The following is a 10,907-nucleotide window of genomic DNA, read 5'->3' on the forward strand; positions in this document are numbered from 1 at the left end:
ATAAACTGTTTCACTTTTGGTATCATTAAAATAATATTTTTAATTCTAACCATTAATTGATGGTGAGAGAATAAGTAAATCTCACTCATAATATGCATGAAATCATGGAAATGCTTTTCAACAAAGCATCAAGTTCATGTATTATCATGTATTTTATTGATTGCATAAGAAAAACAATCATGCGTATGATTGTTGAACAACCAACGGTACAAAGTCCACTTATGATATAAGATTCATTTACTTGAGTTGATGGAATTTGACATGTGACATATACCATCTCGAGTCTGAAGAGTAATTTAACATGTTTTGCACGTGCCAATGACGTATAGCACATTCTCCACATGCGGCTAAGTCTCAATATGGCCCCTCTTCAGTCCTATAACTCGTATTTGTACACTACTGACGAATCCATTTGGATCTCAGTATGAACCCTCATCTGCCCATTGGAAGCATAAGAAATGTATTGGATACGATTTATCTTTAGTTATTAGATCCATAGTGCATAGTTATACATGTAATATCTGATTTCAACTTCGATGACTTCAAACTGTTACAGGATTTAATTAAACCTCGCATGATCATATGTTTTGGTTAAAGCAATATTATACGACAATGGTAGGTTTTATTCTGTATTAACTTCACGGTTTACTACATAACTTCATCGTTATCAATACGTAGCCTTTGACACACGGCAGAGACAACAATAATACTCGAGACAACGTAGACATATGCTTGCAAACTAATCATGGCATAGTGATGGCTTCAAGCGCTAATCTCGTTGGTGACCACCGGGAAATCAATGGCCAGAATCTTGTCAATGGCTGCACGGAATGCCTTCCCGAATGCCACATGGCTGGGGTGCTTTATGTAGGTGGCAAGGTCTTCGGCACTCCCGAAGGTCAAGAGGAACGCATGAGTGAAGCCTTGGCCGAGCCTCTCGTCCTTGAGCACGTCCTCTCCCCTGAAGAATGGTCAGGTACCGATGTGCTAAACGATGCATGCAACTCCTAACTAAGACACACATAGCACAGACGAGGAATGCATTTATGGATGAGTTCCTTACCATTCAAAGGATTTGACGACGTCTATCTCCGAGACGAGTTTCTGCAAACCTTGCAGCAGCTCCTCCACCGCCGCCTCGTCCTTGAACTTGGCCAGAACGAGATGCCTAATGCTCCCCATATGTTATTGTGTTCTATGGATACTTGGAGCGAGGGATGGGGAAGACTGGGAGGATGGCAGTGGTATTTATAAGCAAGGAGAGGGCTATAGGGATCACCGTGGAAGGTCGCTGGCCACAGCTTCCGGAATGCCCCTCGTGCCTTCCGACTACAAGCTGGTGGGGATGCCATGGTACGAAGAGCAGGAGACTTTGAGAAGCCAGAAAGCGGGCGATGTTGAATAAAGGAGCCAATCATGCTTCTCATAATAATGCCTGCAGCTACAATTATGATGGTGCCATTACTGACTATTCTGCCTGACAGAGGGGGCCGACGCTCACTGTGTGTCTGCTGCTGCTGCATTTTATCCATTCAACACGATAGACATATCTTTTTCCTATATTTTACTATTAAAAAAAGGAATTAAGAGAGTCGAATAATCAATAATTTAATAGTTTCAATTTTAAATTATATCTCATATATGCTAATGTTAACCGATTTTTTCAGATAAAAAAGAGGTGAGGGGATTTTTGAACCCAATTCTAAGGTAAGATAATTGATATAGAAAAAAAAAAGATAAGAGTGATGGATGATTCTAAGAAGAATTTATGTTATTTTTCTGTGGAAGATACCTTCAAAAAAGAAAGATGTAGAGGGTCTCTCCATAACCATCCTTTCCTAACAAAAATAAATATCAAAAATTGTTTTCCAAAAAATTGAGATGATAAATATATGCCATCACACAGTAAATCTCATTATTCTATACTCGAGAAAACGAAATAGCTTTCGAATATAAAGACTTACAATAGCAATGTATACTCGGATATCAGAAATGGCCACAAAAAAACATTGGCAATGTATAACACGTGTAGTGTGGATATGATATTTTCTAAGTGCATTTGCCATGGACAAGTGAAAAAGAAGCCCTCAAGCCTGAATTCTTTAATGTCCTCCAACATAAATAAATTAGAAAGCAAGCGATGCAGATCATAAGCTAGTAAAGAACGAGATCCATTAATGCCAAACATGTAAGGCCATAGAAGTTGTCCTGCATGAAGTAAGTTTATATTATCTCTTAGGAAGTGTCATGATGCAAACCCTACCTAATCCCACTATAGAATCTTTAGTTAAAGGCTGCATATTTATATTATCACTTACTTTTTCTTTCTCTCTCTATGCCACGCTTCATCCTCAAAAGAAGGCACTTGACAATAAAGTTTATGTAAATCAAATATGGATCGTTTTCAATCGCTCAAAAGAAAACTTTGAAGTTCTAATAAAATAAATCAAAAACCACCATTATCTCAGCTTCTATATCAATAATTTTCTGTCTATTCGAATTACGGCGATGAGTGGTGACGAAGGGATCTTCATATCACGTGCAAACATTGTGTGATCGGGAAAAAGTGAGCCATGGAGTTCTGATAAAAGGACAGCTTCGACATCTTCATCGACACGGAGATCAGTTTCCGGAAGCGTATCCTATCGTTTACTATATGAGTGGCCACGGAGGGACTTCCCTTCTCATGCGTCTCTTTCGATCGGTGGTCACCACCGGCATTAGGTATAGAAGCCAACAACGAAGAGGCCGATCTCCCATAACAGCCATGCCGGCCATACGCGAAGTCAAAACAGGTCCGGCATGCACCACAAAAAGGGACTAATTGACCGAAGTGGACGAAGTTTTCGCTCCACGTTTTAATTGACCGGAAGCTCTCAATGATGCCACTGTAGCAATCATGTACTACACTTTGTGCGACTACGTAGTCTACTGTCTCAGGCCAATAAATGGAAGAGAGAGAATCAAAGTATTATTAATGGTGTTACTCAAATGTTTACGTGTGCATGTAGCGTAAGAATATCTATTGAATAAATTAAAAATATTAGAGATGTGTTTAGTTCTGAGATTGATAATTATTTTGAGATTTTTGAAATGGGTGTCCTAGAAGAATAAAAAAATTCTAATATGAGAATTAATCCTCCTATAGTAATCAACTATTCTATAAATATTATATGTATCTTTAGTTTGATAAGGGAATCGGGGTTTGACTATTCTATAAATATTATATGTATCTTTAGTTTTGATGGGGGAGAGATGCGAGGAGTATTTGGGTGCCTCTCTAAGAGAAAATAATAAGTAAAATTTTCATGATTTGTGAAGTGTAAAAAGGGATTATGCTTAAATGCGATAATTTAAAGTAAGTCTTGTAATTGATATTAATAATTTGATCTTTTTCGTAGATAAGGAGTTATCGAGTAATATTAATTTTTTTTTAAAGAGTTTATGATTCCTCGTGAAGAGAGAAAATTATAGTAATAAGGGTTTTGATTATTCTATAAATATTATATGTATTTTTAGTTTTGATGAAGGGATAGATACGAGGAATATTTGGGTGCTCTCGAGTTTCATCCTAAAATGTTTAGAGAGGGTAAGAGAAAATATATAAGTAAAATTTTTATGATTTATGAAACGTAAAAAGGGATTATGCCAAAGTGTGATAATTTAAAGTAAGTCTTTCATACGGCGAATAATTTGATCTTTTTCGTAAACATAGATAAGGAGTTATGGAGAAATATTAAATCTTTTTTTAAAGAGTTTATGATTCACAATTGTATCAAAGAAAGGAAAAGGAAAGCATTGAAGTTTTGACGAGCAGACACAACTTTGATATCAACTTTTAGATTTTTGTAGGCTGTTCATTGGACATGGAAATCAGTATTAGACTCACACTCTTTGACAGGCCACGAAGGGAGAGTTGTCGTATGTATCAACTTTCCTTATCATACAGAAAAAGAAGAAGAAGAAGAAGAAGAAGAAACTAATAACCCTATCAACAGTAGACAGCTGCATTCCCGTGTCAGAAGTCAAACAGATATGGACACCAAAGAGATACCGAAAATATTTGACTTGCCTCGAGTCGAGGCAAGTCGCTCTCCACGTTTTCCACAAGCTTAAACCCAATAAATTTGACTTAAATTGACGTAATCAAGTTCTACAAATTTCATTAGATGACAAATAGATATCAACGCGATCATACGAAATCGTGAGTAATTTGCTTTCGGTGGGTATCATATGATGTTGCTCAATCTTAACTTTTTTTTCTTCCAAACAACGTGAAACTAAATAAGCTTATTAGTATTCCGATAAGTCAAGTATTTGTTTTGGATGGGCCCAACATGATTTTACCTTATGATATTGATAAGGGATAATTTGGTCACTCGGTTATTGATGCGACCAATAGACTCACGAGGAATTGTCCGTTTTAGACGATGGGCGTGTTGGACTAACAGCTCATATTCAACCCAAGGTGGGCTTTATCAACCCATAGCTCACCCCCTCTTAACTTAATTCTAATTTATATTAGGGAGGTGTGGTGGTTATAAAAAGAGGTAGAAAAAAATAGCAACGAGGTAGTTTTTGGCAGGCACGAGATTCCCAAGAAAAGGAGGAGAACAAGACAGAAAAGTAAGAGAAAGAAAGGGAAGAAGACAAGGACAATACAGAGTGACTGTTCTCAATCATCTAGTAGTGCTTTCATCTCAGGTTAGATCAGATCTATAGTAGATTCTTACTGTGATTACTTGAGAAGAATTAGGGAGGATTTAGATATTGTGCACATTGACATGATCATAGGGTTTTGGGTAAGAGATTGAGATTTGTATATTCATTATTCTTATAGTGGATTATCTCTAGTTTGTCCCGTGGTTTTTACCCTTCATATTGGAGTGGTTTTCCACATATATCTTGATGTTCTATTTGATTGTGATTTCATTTAATTCCGTTGTGTGTTATAGCCTGCTAATATTTGTTTATATACAAAAGTTTATTTCACTTTATATCCTATCAACTAGTATCGGAGCAGAGTTGTGATGATTTAATTTTTGTATTTGAACATGGAGGCCAGTAATGTTTCTCACATGATTAGTTTAAATGGAAACAATTAGATGATATGGAAACCAAAAATGGAAGATCTCTTATATTTCAAAGATTTGTATGAACCTTTGTAGGGGGATAGTGCAAAACCCACAACTATTACAGATGATGAGTAGAAGAGATTAGATCAAAAAATAGTTGGGTTTATTTGACAGTGGCTTGATGATAGTATCTTTCACCATGTTTCTACTGAAAGTTCTGTATATTCTCTTTGGAAAAAATTAAAAGGTCTCTATGAAAGAAAAATAGTTGGTAACAAAGCTTTTTTGATCAGAAAACTTATGAACCTAAAATATAGAGAAGGTACTTCTATTATTGAGCATTTGAATGAAATACAGAGTATTGCTAACCAAATATCCTCTATGAAAATATCTCTTGATGATGAATTATAAGCATTATTACTTCTCAATTCATTAACAGAAAGTTGGGAGACACTAGTGGTTTCCCTCAGTAATTCTATGCCAGATGGTGTTGTCACCATGAGTCAAGTAACAAGCAGTTTGTTGAATGATGAGTTAAGAAGAAAGAATTCAGCAACATCTCAGAATGATTCATAGGCACTTATCTTAGAGAACGCGTAGGAGCAAGTTAAGATCAAGAAAAAATATTGTTTGCTATAACTATGGTGAGAAAGGACATTACAAGAACCAATGTAAGCAACCTAAGAAGAGCAAGAAAAAGGGAAAAGAAGTAGAGTCTATAAAGTCAAAGAATAATACTACAGCTATAGTGCAGGGTGGTGATTATTTGATTTTGTCTTCTTCTGATGATACTTTTTTTTATGTATGTCAGGATCTTGAGTGGGTGATTGACATAGGTGCTTCTTATTATGCTACACCACGAAGAGAGCTTTTTGCTACATATAAGTGGAAATTTTAGTGTTGTCAAGATGGGCAACTATGACACAGCAGATATCATTGACATAGGTGATATATATTTAAAGACCAACCTTGGCTGCAAGTTGGTACTTAAGGATATGAGACATATGGTTGATTTGAGGCTGAATTTAATTTCAGTTGGAAGACTAGATGATGAAGACTATGATAGCAGATTTTACAAAGGGTAAATGGAAGCTCATTAAGGGTTCTCTTGTTATAGCTAGTGGAAAGAAATGTCATACTTTGTACAGGTTGCAAGCTATAGCTTATGGTGAGCAGTTAAATGCTAAAGAGAAAGACTACAGTATGGAGTTGTGGTATAGGCGATTAGAACATATGAGCGAGAAGGGGCTACAAGCTCTTTCCAAGAGAGAGATATTACTAGACTTCAAAGGTACACATTTGAACCCTTGTATTGATTGTTTGGCTGGTAAACAACATAGAGTTTCATTTGCTAGTCCTACTGTGTCTAGAAAAATGCATGTCTTATACCGTGTTTATATAGATGTATGTGGTCCTTTGAGGACAAAAACTCCGAGTGGATATGTTGATATTCCTGATATAAGTGGTGCATTTTATTTTATCACTTTTATAGATGATTTTTTCAAGAAAGTTTGGGCATATGCTTTGAAGACCAAAGATCAGGTGATTAATGTTTTCAAAGAGTTTCATGCCAGGGTTGAAAGGTAGATAGAAAGGCAATTGAAATGCATAAGATCAGATAATGGTGGTAAGTACATAGGATTATTTAATGATTATTGTAGGTCACATGGGATCCAACATGAGATTACAATTCTTGGTATACCTCAGCATAATCCAATTGCAGAGAGGATGAACCGCACCATCATGAAAAAGATCAAATGTATACTTTCATAGGCCAAGCTACTCAAAAAGTTTTGAGATGAGGCTTTGAGGACTACAGTTGATGTGATCAACTTGTCATCATGTATAGCCCTAGATGATGATGTTACATAGCATGTACGGTCAGGGAAAGATATTTCCTACAGGCATTTGAGAGTGTTTGGTTGTTATGCATTTGTACATGTTCCAGACAATGAGAGGTCCAAGCTAGATGGTAAGATAAAATAATATATTTTTCTTGGTTACTTGCATGATCAATTTGGTTACAGGCTTTGGGATCCAGAAAAACAGAAGGTGTTCAGAAATAAAGATGTAATCTTCCTTGAGGATCAAACCTTTGAAGATTTGAAGAAGAAGACACCAGATAAGACTTTTGTAGAAGGATTAGCAGATTGTGACCCAGTAACTCCTCCAGTATATCAGAGTGATGGGGGAGATATGCAGGAAGATGGTGTAGAGCCTGATGTTGATATACCTGTAGGAAAATGTTGAGCAAGAAGAAGTTGGAGAGCAACTTCCCGTAGAACTTCAGTTGAGAAGATCTTCTAGACAACGTCAACCTTCCATAAGATACTCTACAGATGAGTATGTGATGTTTACTGATGTAAGTGAACCAGAGAGTTACCAAGAAGCAGTTGAAAGTGAGTAGAAAGATAAGTGGTTAGTTGCTATTTTGGAAGAGATGGATGCTTTTCAGAAGAACCATACTTATAATTTAGTACTACTATCAAATGAAATGAAGGTCTTGAAGAACAAGTGAGTTTTTAAGTTGAAGACTCAAGAATATTATTCTCAACCAAAGTATAAAGCTAGATTGGTTGTGAAAGGCTTTAGTCAAAAGAAATGTATTGACTTTGAAGAGATTTTTTCTCCTGTTATTAAAATGTCTTCTATTTGTGTTGCTCTTGGTATTGCTGCTAGCCAAGACTTGGAGGTTGAATAGTTAGATGTGAAGACAACTTTCATTCATAGTGATTTGGAGGAGGAAATTTATATGGAGCAACCAGAAGGCTTCAAAGTCAAAGGTAAAGAGAACTTTGTTTGTAAGTTGAAGAAGAGCTTATATGGGCTGAAGCAAGCTCTAAGATAGTGGTACAGAAAGTTTAATTCATTTACTATAGAAAATGGATATAAAAGAACGATTTCAAATCATTATGTGTACATCAAATGGTTTGGTGAGAATTTTATTATTCTCTTATTTTATGTTGATGACATACTTATTCTTGAGAAAGATATGTCTAAAATTAATAGGTTGAAGAAGGAATTAAGTGAGTTTTTTTGTAATGAAGGACATGGGGCCAGCAAAGCAAATATTGGGTATGTAAATTTCTCGTGACTGAAAAAATAAAAAGATTTTGTTATCACCGGAGAAGTACATCGAGAAGGTATTGGAAAGATTCAGTATGAGCAATGCAAAACCAGTTGGGTCTCCTCTTGCAGGTCACTTCAAGTTATGCTCAGAACAGAGTCTATCAAGTGATGAGGAGAAGGAAAAGATGCAAAAGGTTCCTTATGCTTCAGCGGTTGGAAGTTTAATATACGCGATGGTATGTATGAGGCCGAACATCGCATATGCAGTGGGTGTTACTAGCAGATTTCTTGCAAATCCAGGCAAAGAGTACTGGGCAGTAGTGAAGTGGATTTTGAGATATCTCAGAGGGAACTCTAATGTTTGTTGAAGCTTTAGAGGTAGACCACCTGTGTTGACATGTTACACAAATGCAGATATGTCAAGAGATATAGATACGAGGAAGTCCACATCAGGTTATGTACTTACTTTTACAGGGAGAGTTATGTCATGACAATCCAGATTGCAAAGGTGTATTACTCTCTCCACCACAAAGGCAGAATATTTTGCTAAGGTATGAAAAGAAATATTATGAATGAAATAATTCTTATAAGAATTGGGGGTGAAATAGAAAAAATATGCGGTGCATTGTGATAGCTAGAGTGTCATCTATTTGTGTAAGAACTCAATGTTTCATTTCAAGTCAAAGCATATAGATGTTAGATACCATTGGATTCGAAATGTATTTGAAGAGAAGCAGTTTTAGTTTCAGAAAATTCACACAGATGACAACAGAGCAGACTTGTTGATAAAGACTTTACCAAAAGAATGACAGGAGATATGCCGACAACTGATCGGCATGACTTCACATTGATGAGTCATAGGACAACCCCCCTTATAGGCTGAAGGGGGAGGTTATTGGGCTGACAGTCCATATTCAACCCAAGGTGGGCTTTATCAACCCACAGCTCACCCCCTCTTAACCTAACCCCCCTAATTTATATTAGGAGGGTGTGGTGGCTATAAAAAGAGGCAGAAAAAGACAGCAACGAGATAGTTTTTGACAGCCACGGAATTTCAAAAAAAAGGTTGACAGCCACGGAATTTCAAAGAAAAGGATGAGAACAAGACAGAAAAGGAAGAGAAAGAAATGGAAGAATATAAGGATAACACAGAGAGACTATTCTCAATCATCTAGCAGTGCTTTCATCTCAGGTTAGATCAGATCTACAGTAGATTCTTACTGTGATTACTTGGGGAGAATTAGGGAGGATTTAGATATTGTGCACAGTGACGTGATCCTTGTATCCCAGTTATTCTCTTGTGATTATTACTAGGATTTTAGGCAAGAGATTGAGATTTATATATTCATTATTCTTATAGTGGATTATCTCTACTTTACCCCGTGATTTTTACCCTTCACATTGGAGGGGTTTTTCATATATATCTTAGTATTCTATTTTATTGTAATTTCATTTAATTCCGTTGCGTGTTATAGCCTGCTAGTATTTGTTCATATACAAAAGTTTATTTCACTTTATATCTCATTAGGGTATACCCGCACGATTTTATCCTTTCGAAGCATATGAGTTTCAAAAAGTGCCTTCGAGGGTAAGGAAGATCTGACGGACTTATGAACCCTTGATTCTCGTACTACTCAATCAATGTAAGACTAAATGACCTTATCAGATATTATTCTTATAAGTTCGTAGTTTGTCTATTTCTCAATTGATGTTAGACTAAAACGCGTTTATCACATCCACATGTTTCCATGCCAAAGAACAGTTCATTGCATGGCCCTATAGTTCAAAAAAGATTCTACGGAGACGTGTGAAATGGAAACCAAAGAGCTGAGGATCAACAGTTCATCGTTTCATCGGACAAGTAACAATGGGAGCCTTGTGGAGAAAAGGTCAGGAAGTGCATTAAATTCATGTGGATTCTGTAACATCGTTGGCACAGTAGGTTAGGTATTATAAACCTCTGTGGTACGCAAAATTGCGGTCAAGACGAAACGCGAGAGGGCGTGAATCACACGGATTAGGTGCAACGTCATCCGTCATGGCGTCCACCACATCAATATACGGACATTATATGACTCTTCTATGGCCTATTGATTTGAACTTTTAGTCCCCTTTGAATTTTTGCGTAATGCTGTCGTCCAACTTCTCTCTTGGAAGGGTATCGATATTAGAGAGAGAAATTATATGTCATCAAGAGATGGACGACTCGGTAGAGCAGTTTTATGATGGATTAATGGCATGCAAATGTAACGAGCAGTGTTTGATTGCCAAGTTGCAAATATCACGCACGTGATTCATTCATGTATCCCTTTCACCATTAAAGGAATCGAAGAAAACTTGAGTGCTTCAGACCACTTGCGGTTCACTGGCGACCAGCGCGATTGTAGAGGTGATTCATATCCACGGTGGTCCGTCTTGGTCGAGAGATAAGCCTTGGCTCGCCTATAAATACCCATGCAATCCTCTTCGTGTTCCGCCATCCCTCGTTTCAGTATCCATAGAGTGCAAAGCATATGGGACACATCAAGCATTTAGTTCTCGCCAAGTTCAAGGATGGAGCGGCGGTGGAGGAGCTGCTGCAAGGCTTGCAGAATCTTGTCTCGGAGATCGACGTTATCAAATCCTTCGAATGGTAACTCTCTCTCTCTCTCTCTCTCTCTCTCTCTCTCTCTCTCTCTCTCTCTCTCTTGTTTTCCTGATGGCAGAAATAATTATTCAGGGGAGAGGACGTGCTCAAGGACGAGAGGCTCGGCCAAGGCTTCA

At 37.1% G+C, this 10,907-nt stretch overlaps 2 protein-coding genes across 2 annotated transcripts in view; one reads left to right on the forward strand and one right to left on the reverse strand.

Annotated features, from left to right (window-relative positions):
* Positions 1 to 602: 602 nt before the first annotated feature.
* Positions 603 to 1,223, reverse strand: LOC135648537 (stress-response A/B barrel domain-containing protein At5g22580-like). Its single transcript, XM_065166296.1, has 2 exons — positions 1,064 to 1,223; positions 603 to 961 (listed from the first exon to the last, which is right to left on the reverse strand). Exons 1-2 carry the CDS (start codon positions 1,180 to 1,182, stop codon positions 763 to 765), a joined length of 318 nt encoding a protein of 105 aa, XP_065022368.1. The 5' UTR covers positions 1,183 to 1,223; the 3' UTR covers positions 603 to 762.
* A 9,434-nt stretch (positions 1,224 to 10,657) lies between these two features.
* The window catches only part of LOC135650010 (stress-response A/B barrel domain-containing protein At5g22580-like), a 432-nt gene continuing 182 nt past the window's right edge, over positions 10,658 to 10,907 (forward strand). The window contains exons 1-2 of the mRNA XM_065169058.1: positions 10,658 to 10,776; positions 10,864 to 10,907. The exon at positions 10,864 to 10,907 is cut by the window's right edge and continues 182 nt beyond it. Of these exons, the coding sequence (XP_065025130.1) occupies positions 10,658 to 10,776; positions 10,864 to 10,907 (163 nt within the window). The remainder of the gene's footprint in view (positions 10,777 to 10,863) is intronic.

This window comes from Musa acuminata, chromosome BXJ3-9 (assembly GCF_036884655.1).
Source record: "Musa acuminata AAA Group cultivar baxijiao chromosome BXJ3-9, Cavendish_Baxijiao_AAA, whole genome shotgun sequence".
Classification (NCBI taxonomy): domain Eukaryota; kingdom Viridiplantae; phylum Streptophyta; class Magnoliopsida; order Zingiberales; family Musaceae; genus Musa; species Musa acuminata.

Bases quoted from the DNA above. Each gene is read 5' to 3' on its own strand.
- LOC135648537 (XM_065166296.1), bottom strand. From the start codon at position 1,182: ATGGGGAGCATTAGGCATCTCGTTCTGGCCAAGTTCAAGGACGAGGCG. The intron at 962-1,063 runs GTAAGGAACTCA...ACCATTCTTCAG, and splicing joins GTCGTCAAATCCTTTGAATG to GGGAGAGGACGTGCTCAAGG.